At 36.2% G+C, this 16,140-nt stretch overlaps 1 protein-coding gene across 5 annotated transcripts in view; it reads right to left on the bottom strand.

Moving 5' to 3' along the window:
• The window catches only part of TBK1 (TANK binding kinase 1), a 40,201-nt gene that overhangs the window by 23,056 nt on the left and 1,005 nt on the right, over positions 1-16,140 (bottom strand). For 3 of the 5 annotated variants that reach the window (XM_031462772.2, XM_031462773.2, XM_031462774.2), the window contains exons 2-6: positions 14,294-14,411; positions 10,354-10,494; positions 7,446-7,575; positions 5,145-5,326; positions 107-267 (exon numbers count right to left, since the gene is read on the bottom strand). In XM_031462772.2, coding sequence (XP_031318632.1) covers positions 107-267; positions 5,145-5,326; positions 7,446-7,575; positions 10,354-10,494; positions 14,294-14,380 — 701 coding nt within the window. In that variant the 5' untranslated portion in view covers positions 14,381-14,411. Of the gene's footprint in view, positions 1-106; positions 268-5,144; positions 5,327-6,198; positions 6,310-7,445; positions 7,577-10,353; positions 10,495-14,293; positions 14,412-16,140 lie in introns of those variants that run through there. The other 2 variants (XM_031462776.2, XM_031462777.2) reach the window with 2 other exon arrangements.

Below are 16,140 nucleotides of genomic sequence, written 5' to 3' on the forward strand. Positions count from 1 at the left end.
ATCAGAAATGATAGCTAAATCAATTTTTAGTAGCATATCCGGCTAACATGAAGAAACAAAAACAGAGATACATTTTAAAAGTTATTTAGATGGATAAACCACTTACATCACTTCCTTATTCCTACGTGGCCCTTCAAATGGTCTAAATGGCAGTGATCCAGTCGCTGCATGGTAAAATGTTACCCCAATGCTCCACAGATCAACTGTTGCTCCATATTTCTTCTGATGATCTTTTCTTAGCACTGCTCTCTCATACATATCAGGATGCTTTAAAAAAAAAAAAAAAAGAAAAAACCCTACTAATTTGTGTTCTATGGTAATACATTACACAAAAATGGATATTCAATAATGCCTAGAACTTCTATCATACTTTTCTAATAATTTCACTTTCTCAACCTGAAAAAACTATTTCACATCTTTTGCTTTCTTCTCAAAACTCCAACACCACTTTCTTCCACATTCAGTTTTGATCACCTCACTTTATACTTCAACAAGGAAATGGAAGCAATCAGCGATCAACTCTTCCTTATGTCTTTCACCAAATCCCAACCTACCTGAATCAGCGTCTCCTTTCCAGTCACAACGGAACTGCTCCTATCAAAGGCCAATTTTCCCACCTGAGCTGTGGGGCCCATCACATCATCTCCTCAATTTCAGAAACCAGTTCCTACAACTACCCCTTTTATTTTCTGCATCAATTTCTCCCTTTCTATCGGATCATTCCTTTCAGCTTACACACATGCTTTAACATCTCTCACTAAAAAAAAAACCAACAGCCTAAATTGATCCCACAACCCCTTCTAGCTATCGCCAAATTCTCTGCTTCCCACCAGAGCAAAACTCAAAATAGTTGTCCATACTTACAACTGCCTTTTCCTCATCTTCCATTCAGGCCTATGGCATTAAATGTTACCTATATCCTTTAGCTCCCAAAATTATCTCTTGTCCTGAACTATGGATTCAAGTATCATATTATTTTTTTGAATGTCTAAAAGGTAGCTTAAACTTAACTTATCCAAAATAGACCTTTCGTCTTCTGACTCAAACCTGTTTCCCTCTAATCTTTATCCTTCAAGTATGATACCATCATCTATCCAGTTTCTCACACCCAAATATATCAAGCAGCCTTGATCCCTTTCCCTTATCCCTCACATGGAATCCATTAGAGCAAGTCATATGGGCTCTGAGATGAAAATTTAATTTTCTAGAATTAATTTGGATTAGCCTGACTGGCTATACTGGGGATACAGCAGCTCAGACAAGTAGCTGGTCTGATGGTAAACACATTTTTTTAAACACAGAAGACACTATAATACAGTTGTGGAGAACAGATGGATCTTATAGGACATGACTTAGGAGCTTACAGATCCAGACAGAGATTCTGATGGGCATTAAGCTCTGCAGAGTACAACCACAGGTCATATATGCTTAGCCTAGTGACATTTGTCTTTATGTATGTTGTCCATTGGAATTTTAAGATTCTTGGAAGATAAAGCTACAAGAGTGTACTCTGGACCAAAGGACAGTCACCTCCCAAATGATCCCAAACCAAAACAATGACTTATGACACTGGGGTATTTGGCAGTGGCCCAAGGGATTGGGAGCCAATGCAGATAACACTGCTGGGAGGGTGTTTCTAAATTATGCAGTTTTTGAATCTGACTTTCAAAAGGTCACAATCCCTTGATTATTATTTTTTGGGGGGTGAGTGAGACTCTTCTGGGAAACACATATTAATGAGAAATCAGAAGAGGTGATAAGCATGAGGGGTTAAAATGAGTGTCCACTTATGCCTACCAGATATACGGGGTCTGAGTGGTTTTGCTGGTTCTGTGGCACAGCACATAAAGTAACTATTGTCCAAAGAAGCACTAGCCAGACCTCTGACCTAGCAGCCAGTACTCAGTGTATCAATGGTGCTGTGAAGAGGCCAAAGTACCTAGACATGCCTGACAGCTTCTGGAACATGAGGCTGCCAATCTGGGAAGAGGTGATACAGCAATTCTAAAAGGAGACAAATGGAGGACCTCCTCAAAAGATGCAATAATATACTGCCTAATTGGTACAGCTGGAAGGCCCTCTCTAGGCAGTGACTGACTGATGTATCTGTGCCCACTGGCTCTCTCTCGAATGTGCGACTTGTACGTGTGTGGGGCTTGTATTACTAGGCCTGGGCCTCTGCATCTGGAACAGGAGCATGAGGAGAAAGCTACTGCAAGTTCTCAGGTTATATTATTAACTATCATAATTAAAGAAAATGTGCTACATACACAATGGAGTACTCCTCAGCCACAATAAAGAATGAACTAATACCATTTGCAGAAACATGGATGGACCTAGAGATTATCATACTAAGTGAAGTAAGTCAGAGAGAGAAAGACAAATATCATCTGATATTACTTATATGTGGAATCTAAAATATGATACAAATAAACTTATCTATGAAACAGAAACGCTCACAGACACAGGAAACAAACTTATGGTTACCAAAGGGGAAAGCAAGGTAGGAGAGGGATAAATTAGGAGTCTGGGATTAGCAGATACAAATTACATATAAAATAAACAACAAGGTCCTATTGTATATAGCACAGGGAATTATATTCAATATCCTGTAACAAACCATAATGGAAAAGAATATGAAAGAGAATATATATATATACACATGTATAACTGAATCACTTTGCTGTACACCAGAAACAAACACAACACTGTAAATCAACCATACTCTAAAAAAAAATCATATTAAAAACGGTAGAATTAAAAAATGTTGTTTTCCCTGGTCTGTAACACACAAAAAGGAGATTCAACATCTGGTCTGGGAATTCCAAAATGACAAAAGTTTTCATTTAAATAAAGAAATATTTCTAGATTGCTAAGCTTCAGGCTATTATTCGTCTTTCTTTATAACTGCTGGTGCACTGTATAAGAAAACAGGGCTGGGTATGGTCTGAAATAGGAAATACGTAAGAGTAAAATTTCAGCCAAGAGTAACGGACTTAGAGTTAATTTATTTAATGTTTTGTTCTTTTCATTTAAAACCTCTGTTAGAGGCAAAAGTTAAACTGCGGTCCTAGGAGGATACATGAAAGACTGACAGCTGGTCACAGGGGCTCAGCCTCACGAAGGCCAGGACTGCACTGCTGTTTGTTTCCTCTGGTCATCACAGTAACTGGGAAAGGCAATGGGTATTTAGTTGGCAGAGACCAGAGATGAGAGACATCCTGCTGAATATGGAACAGTTCTGAAAAATAAGCTTCTCACAATCTGCACCACTTTTGAATATCCTGCCAGACATTTGTGCAGGTAAGAAGTCTGTTTATAATGATCTCATTCCATTTAAATTATCAACCATGTACTTTTGTACTTTAAGTTTTTGTCATTACAGGAATGCAGTATTTGTAAATCTACTTTGTTTAGTTAGAAATGTTACCAAGAATTATTCACTGCTTTGAAAAATGATGTCAGTGACAACACTACCACTTGTGATATGTGACTCAACCAATACAACATACAAGTTATCACTGCACATGCACTGGGGGTGGGATTACACATGGGTGCAAGCATCTGATTGATTTGCTAGCGAAGGTGTTCTCAAACTTTTACACATTAAATATCCATGATTTTATTATATTTTCCTTTATATTATTACTAAGATATTATGCCTAAATTAGGTATGCAGGCTGACTATATTACCTAAGATTTTCTTTTCAAGATACTGAAAGGGACATTATAAAACATTTATTATAAAAAGGGGGTGATCATATAGGGTTGAAACCACTAGCCTGTATGATCTGGTTGGCTTCTGCTTACTCCTCCAATTCCACCTCCTATCACCTGCCTTTTCACTTACTAAATTCCAGCCATACTGTCATCCTTTCTGTTTCTCAAACATCAAAGTCATTCTTGTTTCTAAGCCTTTGCAGTTGCTGTTCCTCCTGCTTATAATGCTTTTCCCCCAAATGTTTGCATGGCTTGCTTCTTTTTATCATTTAAGTGTCAGGTCATTTAGGATTGAAAGGAGGCTTTCCCCAGCTATCTTTCTCCTGCTAGTCACTATCTTATTATCTTACTGTCTTTCCAACATTTTAGTTATCTGAATTTATCTTATTGACTTGTCTATTGTGCTCACTAGAATGTGAGTTCCGTAAGAGCAGGAATCATGTACATATGGTTCACCACAGAAGTCCCAGCTCCTAGAACAGTGCCTGGTACATAGTAGGCACTCCATAAATACCTGTTGGATGAATGTAATCCATTTTTAGGAACTTCTATTAAAAGATTATCAAACTATAACTACAGATTACTTTGGGGTTATATATTGATAGTGTAATTTTAAGACACCTTAATGCATGACAGACTTAGAAAAATCTGAATAACATTATAGCAGCAGCTAGACTTTACTCTTCATGTTGTAAGATTGCAAAGGCAGAATCCAGTTGGAAAAAAAGTCACAGATTCTAAGACTTTTAAGACAAAACCAAGAGCCGTGAACACTGAGTAACAACTATATATTATAAACTGCCTGATTACATGTTACATGTATTTATTTTTAAGTGTATTTTCTGAAGTGTTTCAAATGTTTACTAACTTCACACACACACCCCTATATAAATTGTTTCAACCACAGAGCTTTCCTAGTTTTCTAGCATTTCAAGTTAGATCTTTTAAAGGCATTTCATTTTGTGTGTGTTTCTAACAATGGCTCTTTTCACCTTTCAATAACCAACCTCCCTGAATAGAATCTTCTCCTTCAGAATTACAATGAAGTTTGCTCTCCAGGGAATAGCACTGTAACATGCTGGTAATGCAGTAACTGCTCTGATCCAAAAAAAGGGAGCTTTTACTACTAGCTAGATGCTTCTGGAGTGTACAGATAGTTCTTTCTTTTTAACATACATCCATAACACTAGTGAAATTTTAGAAATTTAAGAGTATTAAAAACCTTGAAAGCATTTTTTAACAGAAAAATAACACCCTCAGAAACCAGTATCTAATTCCTCGTTACACACCATATTCATTAGAATAGAAATTTTAATTTTTGCCATAAAAACTAAGACATTTTATAGTGAACTGGTTGGCCAATTACTCATATTTACAATATATCCAGCTTCTTTAAATAAAACTATTAGTGACGTATGACTTACCAAATATTCTTCTGTGCCATACAGAGAAACAAACTGCTCATCATCTTCTAATTCTCTAGCTGCACCAAAATCTGTGAGTTTGTATACAGACTGTCCATCTTCCCCTATCACACGCATGATATTTCCTGGCTTGATATCACGGTGGACTATGCCATTTTCTCGGAGATGATTCATTCCACCCACTTTAATAATAAATATAAAACAAAGGAAATCATAATGTAGGTATCTATGCATATGTGTGCGAATCAAATTCATTAATTAAATATTAATTCATTCATAGTCACTCAATATAAGTCTTCAAATAAGCTAATCCAAAGTCACTTTAATCAAAGAAGTAATTGATAATATTTATATTTATATTTCATGTTTGAGTAATGAGGAACTTTAGAATGAGGATCAATGTGGCCTAAGGAAGAGTCCAATCTCTCTTACACACTATCAAGAAAATGGAATACAATGGTCTTAAGCATATTACTTCCTGAATTAGTTTTGGTTATATATCTGTGGGTCATCTGCCTAAACTTAAGAATAAAGATTCGCAAGAAAGATAATCTTCCACAACTTTACATTTTTACCTTGGGGGAAAAAATTCCACAAAAAAGTAAACTGGACTCAATACATAATAATAAAAATGTAACAGAGGCAAAGTGTCAGACTTATTTTGTTTCCATAAATATATATTTCTCACATGCTTAAGGCTATTCTAAAAAGGCCATTTTCCTTCTTTTTTTCCTTTCTTTTTTTAAGGGCAAAGGTGACAAAATTGCTGAAATTAAGCTGTCTGGGTTGACTGACACGCAGTGTCACAGATTGACAGTTTTAAACAATTGTTTGACAGCTGACAGATGAATGTCCAAGCATGACATATAAAACTAACTTCAGGGGTGTCAACATTGAATTATGAAAACTCACGGCTACCAGTACACTCAGGAAGGCATCAATTACCTACAACTTCTATTTGATTTAACAGACTGTAGCATATATTCTCTTTCATTTTAGCCTCACCTAAAGTCTCTACTCTGCTTCCAGTGCAAATTCAAGAATTCCCACTAACCTCATACCTTCTTTATCACTGGGCTTTTCCTATTCTTCGAATATTGATTCATTTCTTTCCAAGAAGATATTATTCCCTTTGGTTGCCATATTCTTTTTTTTAAAATAACAGCTTTATTGAGATAAAATTCACATATCATAAAACTCATTTTTTAAAAGTATACAATTCAATAGATTTCAATATAGTCAGAATCACAGAATGTACAACCATCAACACCAATTTCAGAAAATTTCCATTATGCGGAAAAGAAACCCCACACCTATTAGCAGTCACTCCTCGACTCCACCCTCCCCTCAAGCCCTGGACAACCATTAATCTGCTTTCTGTCTCTCTGGATTTGCCTATTCTGGACCTTTCACATAAATGGAATCACACAAATATTGTGGCCTTTTGTGTCTGGCGTCTTTTACTAAGCATAATTTTTCAAGGTGCATCCATGTTACAACACGTATCACTACTTCATCTTGTTACGAACAAATAATAATCCACTCTATAGATATACCACATTTTGTTTATCTATTTATCAGCTGGTAGACATGGGGATGTTTCCATTTCTTTTGCTATTATAAACCCTGGTGTACAAGTTTTTGTGTGGATATGTTTTAAATTCTTTTAGATAAATACCTAGTAATGGAACTGCTAAGTCATACAGTAATTCTGTTTAACTTTTAGAACTGTCAGACTGCGGTTCAAAGTGGCTATACCTTTTTATAATACCACCAACAGTGTATGAGGGTTTCAGTTTCTCTACATCCTTGCCAACACTTGTTTGTTTTGTCTTCTGATTTTAGCCATCCTAGTTAGTATGTAGTGGTATCTCTTAGTGGTTTTGATTTACATTTCCCTAATGACTAACAATCTTTTTATATGCTCGTTTGCCATTTGTATATCTTCTTTGGAGGAATTTCTATCAAATCCTTTGCCAATTTTTAAATTGGGTTGTCTTTTTATTGTTGAGTTGTTGCGATAAAAATTTCTTATCGGACATACAACTTACAAATATTTTCTCTTGGTCTATGGGTTGTCTTTTCACTTGATGTTGTCTTTTGAAATATAAAAGTTTTTAATGTTGATAAAGTCCAATTTATCTGTTTTTTTCCTTTCTGTACTTGCACTTTTGGTATCATATCTAAGAAAGCACACCATAAAGGTCTTTGGCTTTGAATGTAAGAGATTTATTTTAAAGAATTCTTATGTCATTAAATTATACACACACACATATATATCATATAAATTAAGAAACGTACCCACATCTCGCAAAACAATTAAAAATTCAGACTCTGGTAGTCCATAGGCATTAGATGGTTCTTCTAAAACAGTGTATAAACTCCCACACGGACAAAATTCCATAATAAGTACTTTATGTCTTGTTGTTGTCTAAAAAAAAAATCACCAGTTGGGACTCAATATAAAAAAATAAATTTTTATTATATACCAGTACTTACCTAATTTCATTTAAAAGTAGAATTTGTTCCAGTCATGAAGGCACTTTGAACTGCTTTTTCACCTGGGGTTTGTTGACCGTACAAATGAGAGTATCTTCTAAATTCGTATTAAAATTGGATTTGTCTTTGAAGACAAACCACAGTAAAGGCTGTCAATAACTAATTAGAAAATCACTGCCACAATGTTGTAATGGTTCTTTTAAAATTATCTTTAATTTCTAATATAGAATAGTACATTTAGGATATTAGCTCTTCTACCAAACCTTAAAACACATGAAATTCTTCTTGTGACAAACACTTTCACTTTGAGGAATAGAGTTCTAGCCTTGGGAAAAAAAAAAAATAGGTGGCAGAACAGCTGAGTGGTCCTCTTACAGCCAGGTTCTAATCTGCCCATTTGAACTTGAGCTGATTTGTTTTAATCTTGATTTTAATGCACCATTGACTATAAGATATATTATCAATCTAATAACAGCTTTATAGAGAAAAAGAAGTATTACCAAATTACATATATATGCATTGATTATAAGATACATGCCCATTTCATAAACTGGAAAATGTGAATGAGTCTTAAAATCCAGTATTCATCTCCAACTTTTTATCCTTTCTTCCTTTGATATTTTTTCTACATATCCCCAAAATACATCTATAAAATATTTTAAATTTCTCTACTACTGAGTGGTATAAAGGGAATAATTTCTTTTTTATTGAAGTATAGTTGATTTACAATGTTGTGCCAGTTTCTGGAGTAAAGTATAGTGATTCAGTTATACATGTATATTCTTTTTCATTATAAAGGAAATAATTTTATAAGGAAAAAAAGTATTGTTTTAAAATAATGAAATAATTAAATGCTGATGAATTGAAAATGTGAGAAATACCCATAATTCCATCATCCAGAGATAACTATGTTAATATTTTGGTGTGTTTCCTTTCAGTCTTTTTTCTATGTGTCAAATCTCGTTAGAGACACCTAACACTATTTGTATACCATATAATGTATTTACCAAGATCATACTGCATATATATTTGTAATACTGATTTTCTCACAGAAGATTACATATAAGCATGCTCCCAGGTGATTGAAATTTTGTTAAATATATCTTTTTATTACTGCTTAACTGCTACATAGTAAAGAATTAATTTTACCCAGAGAGGTTTGGCTGTTGCCCTTGGCTACTGGGAGGTGGGCCTCTGGAATGCCCTGTTTGCTAGAAGTGTCTTTGTCTGGGGTCTTTGGCCACATGGCAGTCTAACAATGACTTATGATGGGGGTTTTAGGCCATGCATATCCATTCTAACTTCCAGAGGAAATAGAGACTAAAGGTATTAGCCAGAACCTCTGAGAAGGGCTGGAGACTAAAGGTCAGCCAAATGGCAGTATGTGGTCGAGCCCCAATAAGCACTTTGCACACCAAAGGCTCAGGTGGGTGTCCAGGGATGGCAGTACACTGCGTTCTGTCGTACGTCAATGCCAGGACAGTAAGGTGTTGCTGAGGACAAGGAAGATTCATGTTTAGAACTCTCCCATATTCTGCACTTATAGATCTCTTCCTTTGGTTAGCTCTAATTTACACCCTTTTGCTATACTAAAATATAAATTACAATGTAATTGTAAGTTGACTTCTGAACAAAGCAGGAGTTAGGGGCACTCACCCTCTGGGCAACTGAAAATTAACGTACAACTTTATAGTCAGCCCTCTGTATCTGTGGTTCGTATCTGCAGATTCAAACCACCTTGGATTGTGCAGTACTGTAGTATGTATTCAGTGGAAAAAAATCCACATTATTTAGGTGGACCTACGCAGTTCAAACCCGTGTTGTCCGAGGGTCAACTGTATAGTGCTTTCCTGAGTTCTGTGAGTCATTCAACATTCTAGCAAATTATCAAATCTGAGGGCAGTCACGGAAGCCCTAAATTTGCAGCTGGCTGATCTGAAGTGAAGGGAGCCCTGGGGACACCTGAACTTGCAGCTCGTGTCTGACTGGGCAGTCTGGTGGGGGCTTTTCTCTCTGACCATGCAGTACGCCAAACGCCTCTGCAGCTCATGTCAGAATTCTTGAACACACTTGGCTGCCTGGAGGGCTAAGCTCTTAACCTTGAGTGTAGGTAACTCTGGGTAACTACTCACCAAACACTCTGACTTAATCATTCTGCATTATAAACAGAGCAGCAATGAACATCTTTGTACATAAAATTACAATTTAATTTCTGATTACTTCCTAGTAAGTATAAATTGTCAAATTATTTTTCAAAAGGTGTGATTTTATTGATTAACCATGTCTAAAGCAATTTCTATTTTCCTAAGATAGTTTTATTTTCACTGTTTCCCCCTAAAATCAATTCTGTCTTTTACACCTGGACTTCATATATAATCCCAGGATTCCAAGGATTTTTATTCTTTTACAAAGCCTTCTTTGTATTGTTTGACTTTCTCCTTGCTCCTTATATAATTATGCCAATTTAGCTTCACTTAGGTTTTGTATTTAGCAATAATACTGTAATCATACTGTACATTCTTTTATTCTCTATACTACTTTTCTAATTCCATACCTTAATTCCATTGTTTTCTCTATTCAAGAATCTTTGAGAGTAAATATTTGGTTGTATGACCCCTAATTTCCACCATTTAAAAAAACCTGTTTATAAAACAATTTTTATATTAGCTATAATAAACATGACAAGGTTAATTAAAGCTTGACTACTTACCTCTTCTTCAATAGCAAATAACTTGACAATATTTTTGTGATTGAGTTTTTTTAACACTTCAAATTCTCTCATTTGAACATCCACTGGACGAAGGAAGCTTATGTTATTAAATACTTTGATAGCAAATAAGTCACCAGTTTTCTAAGAAAAGGAGAGAAAGGTTTTATGTTTATATTATAACAAAGATAAAAAGGTACTATTAGAACTAGAATAGCAATTTATCTTTTTTATAGAACACCCTGAATATTTTTAAACACAGGTAATTTGTACTAGGACTCCTGACTTATTTTAAAGCTAAGATATATCAATCAGCAACTCAATATTTCTTTCAAATTGTATGCTGTGGAATGTAGAAAGGGCTATTTTCCTTTGTATTATAAAGCTTTCATTATGATACATGTGGCAAAGACAGTCATTCACGTCTCAGAAGAGCTCAGCGTACCAAATGTGAATGTGTATTCTGAATAAGAAATAGAAAGTGAAACTCACAAGGCTTTCTCCAGGGCCCAATAATTTTAAACTAATCAAAACAGGAAAAGAAAGACTGAAAATTATATTCCACATATGAAATTTTTAGTAAGACTCTCAAATTAATACAATGAACTTCTAAGATTCCCTAACTGGATAATGTGTGTACATGTGCGCGTGGAGGTGAGAGCTGAAGAGAAGGTTGAAGGAGACCACCCTCATGGCACTGCACCACTACTGCCTTGGGTAACTTTCCACAACTTCCCCAAGATGACCAGGGCACACACTGCTGACTCGCAGACCATTTCTAAAGGATCAAAGGCATTTCCTTTTCTCTACCAAAGCACCGGCAGCACCCCAACTCTCGTTCTCTCATGGCATATTGAAGTAGATCAAACACAGAATTACAATGCACAACCGCAGCTGGGGGCAGATCTTAGAGGTACAAAATACATGCCTAATTTCAGGTAAACATTACACTCTCATGTTCTTCGTTTAATTAACCTTACATTAAGGCTCTCTTCCAGACCCTCCCACATCCTTCCAATCACTCAGTCCAGAGTCTAAATTTAATCCACTTTTGCCACAATCCAAGGTTGAACTTCCCCAGGGTTAGTGGAAAGATCACTCATTTCCTCTGCCTAAAGATATTTCCTGGCTCGCTGTCAAGCCTGCTGTGCTGTTCCTGCTTTAGGCCCTCTCTACAGCTTTCCACACAGGTTCACCACCTACACTTTCCCCTCCCCTCTCTTCAGAAGAGAATTTCATGATCTTCTTAAAACCATTTAACTGCATGACAGTCTCACTCTACAGGATCACTCTTTGGAGACCACCTCTGTGTTGTGATCACTCCTCCCTCTCTTCTCTGCTCCCTCTGCACCAAATACACATATTTTTTTTCCATAAGAAAAGGCCCACTGACCATTTTCAGACAACATGAAAAGGAACAATTTAACTAGAGTTCAATTACACTTTTTTTTCCATTTGATCAGTCAGGGTTAGGACACTGCCAAATCTATACCACCCAACAGAGAGATTTTTCTAGAGGACACTTATCTCAAACTTAGTCTACAATCAGGAGGATCCTAACAGAGGAGCAAGCAGGGGAAATAATACAATGTTGCAATGTACCCACTGTGACCAAGGCCAGTATTTTCCAGCCTTCTGCAGTCTACATCATACCTGTGAGGGTGACAGGATATGTGTGAGAACATGCTATTTTCCCTCTATTCAGCTGCACAGTCATCTATCATTCACTGGCCCTAAGTCAAACATTATCACTATTTAGAGATCCACACGCACATATATATACAATGTGCAGATCAACATGTCCTTCCTACAGCTCTCTCCCCTTCAGCTTCACCACGGTTACCACATACACATAAACCGTCTACCCCCATAAGCAGCTAAAAGCAACTTGATGAAGAATAGACAGATAAAATAGGGACTATTCTTTGAATAACGTACAGTAAATTTAGGGATCTGGTTATTTTAAGCAATAACATAAAGGGGTTTAGCTAATACAATATAAAGACCCTTAAATAAACAGTTATAAGGGCAAGCAGGATTTTTTGGGTACAGCCCTAAACCCTTGATGTTGATGTCACTGAGAACAAACATGGTTTCTCAAAACACATCCCAGGGAAGACTGTTAGGGACTGAATACCAAACTGGGTGTTAGCAGTATTTTAAGTCAATTTTTATGCCTCTCAAATCCTTATTTGAGGCTTTCAAACTATGCTGGATAAAGAACATTTTTACTTCCTTTGAAGAAGAACTTCAGGTTGACTTAGGGTAGTCTACTCTATCCTCATTCATTCATTTACTCTTTCAGTCAGCAAGCATTTACAGAGTGCATACTAAGTGCAGGCACTTACAAGAACGACACCGGTATCTAAGTAAGGAAAGAGGATCAGAATATGTGAGATACTGACTAGTGCCAGGCACTTTATATATGCCTCCCTCAATTTCTATCACTACTGCCGACCTCTCACTCTATCAGTTTCTAATTTATGTTCCTTCCAATGCCACCTTGCCACTAAATCCAAAATTCTTTGTGGGCAGGAACTGCACATTACTCATAGCTAAAATTACTAGGTCTGCCATAGCGTCTGACACATACCAAGTGATAATTAGAGTTTGTTAAGTTAATTTGGGTCACAGAAAACAGACCATCAGATGTGTCTCACTGCTCAATTCTGTGTTGCCACCCGTTTTCTCTTCTTGGCACAGCACACAAAACATAAACATTTCCAGGACAGAAATATCCAAGGTTGATCACTATGAGCTTGATCAAGGACCAGAACCTGTGGACAATTCTAAAGCTGGAGGGGGAAAAAAGCCAAAAACTGCATGATATCTGATTCTTTCTCTAAGAGCCACAGAGGAAGCAGCCTCTCCCCGATTAATGCTTGTCTCATTGTCACAGACAGAACTGACTGGTAGTCTCAAAGCTACAGAAAAATAGAAGGAAACTCCCCCTTACTAAAATATGTAGAGCTTCTGTGCTGAATTCATAGTGCTGAAAAATTAGTGGACGATTATCTGCATTATAAAGGGATTTTTAAAAATTTCATTATTTCTCCAGCTTCCTTCGCAGAATAGAAACTTTAACGATCTTAAATTTCTTCATTTTAAATGACTTTAATTATCTTTAATTTCATCCTCCAACACAGAATCTGACACAAAGTCCTTTTGGTTCTTGAAATGCCTCTGGGATTAGTCCCTTTACTCTATTCTCACTTCCACCAACAAGCTCTGATGACCTCATACCAGGGTATAGCCTTCTAAACCTGGGCTCCTTGGTTTCTTTTTTTAAATTGAAGTATAGTCAGTTTACAATGTGTCAATTGCTGGTGTACAGCATGTTTCAGTCATACGTACACATATATTTCTTTTCATATCCTTTTTCATTATAAGTTACTATAAGATATTGAATACAGTTTCCTGTGCTGTACAGTAGAAACCTGTTTATCTATTTCTGGGCTCCTTGTAGATAATCTCATTTTACTCCAGTCTACCTTGCAGAATGCTGCTCTACTCGGGGCACAAAGCCTTAGTACAGCACAGCAGAATCGTCTGTGGGTTTCCCCCCAAACTCCCTACCTGTCTCCTCACCATGCCTCCCTCCACTACCTCCTATCCCAAATCACTGCCGCACTGAACCTCTGTCAGTGACGTCACTCACTACTGTGGGAAGACTAGGCTGAGGAAAGAACCAAGAGGCACAACACTAATCTTTCCCAGTCTTTTTTTCCAGCCAACCTTCTGTTTTTCTCCACTGCCCAGGACATGACTTCTGCCACCAATGGGCAGATATCTCTGCACTGGCTCTAACACAAGTCATATCTTAAATAATGACAAAAACAGATATTCTCTTCAGACAAAATAATCAAAACCACCAAGTCTCACATTAGTACAAGTGTGTGTCTCAGAAGACGACACATACAGAGCTTTCACCCTCTGTACCAACCTTATGTCTTCCACGAAAGACATTTGCTGTAGCTCCCTGGCCTAAGATATCAGATAAAAGCCACAGGTGATTAGAAGTGCTCTGCATCTCGGCTTGGTCAGGCGATCCTCTTGTTATACTAAGAGAAAAGAAAAGAAAAAAAAGTACACATTTGTTTTAAGGGAATAATACATTTAAGAGACAAATATTAGCTATTTTTAGTCTCAGGTAAGATTAACTATCACTTGTTGCTAAATCAAAGTGTAGAAACAGTCCAATGTAAAAATCTAATTTTCCAGCAGTATTAAAGGCTAAAATGCCATGTGGGGTCTGAAAAAACATTCACCAATGACACCTTATATATTCAATTTAACTCACTCTTCACAGGGCTGAAAAAATATCTATTTCCCTTCTAATTTTATCTCTGTCAATAAGAATGGTATTGGCCATTTACCTCCTTAAAATGTTTTGAAAGATTAATCAATAATAAATCATGTTTTAAAATTTAAAGTGATAAGGTTAAATACAAAAGAAGTATAGAAAAAAATTACTTTGTTTCCTTCAAAGGCAGGGCAACACTAAGAAAACCACTGTTGCCACAGTATAACACTTCCATAACTTAAAATTTCATCTACATAGAATCTGACAATTCATGATGGAAAGGTAACATTTCAGCAGTAAATTCTGAAATAAATTTAAGGATAGTTTTTCCAATCTCCAAGTATATAAATATACGTATACCAAGAGTATATTACAAAGTCTTAAAGAATAAGCAAGGGGAGGCTATGTATGTATGGGGGTAGGAGGTATATGGAAAATGTCTGCATCTTTTGCTCACCTGTGAACTTAAAACTGCTTTAAAAAAATAAAGTCTATTAAAAAAAAAAAAGCATTACCCCTAGCCTTGTCCTTTAATATTGAAAAGTCATATAAATATAATGATATTAAAGGGTTTGAGCTCCACACTGGAATAAAAATGAGGTCTGCTAAATAGCATTAACACTTGTCCCACCATGCCACCTCAAACTTGATGGAATATCAGATTAAAACAGATCTTAATATCCCTTCATAGTTAAGACAGAACAGAGCAAGTATTCGGTCATGAATTAATGACTGCCAATATTCCAAGTAGGGTTAGGAACACAAAGAATGGCCAGGCGTCTAAATTTCACCCATCTTGATGTACCAAGATACATGTATATAATTCTAACACCCATCTAATTCAGATAAGGGAATTTTACATACAGCAACATATTGGAAATAAGCACTAAAAATAAGATAACTTTTTTCAAAATATGAAATACACATTTATCCAGCTACTGAGGTAATAATAAACTTCTCAAATATCTTTCAATAACATTATCAAATATTTCTCAATAATGAAAAGCTTTCCTAATTAATGTAACTTTGCTGTTTAACTGTAAATGACAAATAGTGTCATTAGGTACCTACATGTACCTAGTGGATAACATAAAACACGTTTATCATCTAAAGTATCTGCTCTCTATATGCAAATACAAAACTACAGTATCACAATGATCAGGGGAAACGTCTTTTGAAACTATCCAATAACCCCCCAACAACAGCATGCTAAAACATGACTCAGCACACCCAGAGGGTGCTTGCTATACAAACCTTATCAAAATTTTGACACAGTATAGGCATGATGCTAGTGATCCTGCCTTAAGTCTACTTCCTTATACTGTCCAAAATGAAAGTCACCGTTTGTACACAGATGAAAACAGGTTTGGTGACGCCGCATATGGACAAAGTAACAGGATTTCTAAACTCTACCACTACATGAATCATTTGTTAAACAGATATTACATTCAGCATTCTACAGTTAAAAAAAAAAAAAAGGCGGTTTT

Source organism: Camelus dromedarius, chromosome 11 (assembly GCF_036321535.1).
Source record: "Camelus dromedarius isolate mCamDro1 chromosome 11, mCamDro1.pat, whole genome shotgun sequence".
Taxonomy (NCBI): domain Eukaryota; kingdom Metazoa; phylum Chordata; class Mammalia; order Artiodactyla; family Camelidae; genus Camelus; species Camelus dromedarius.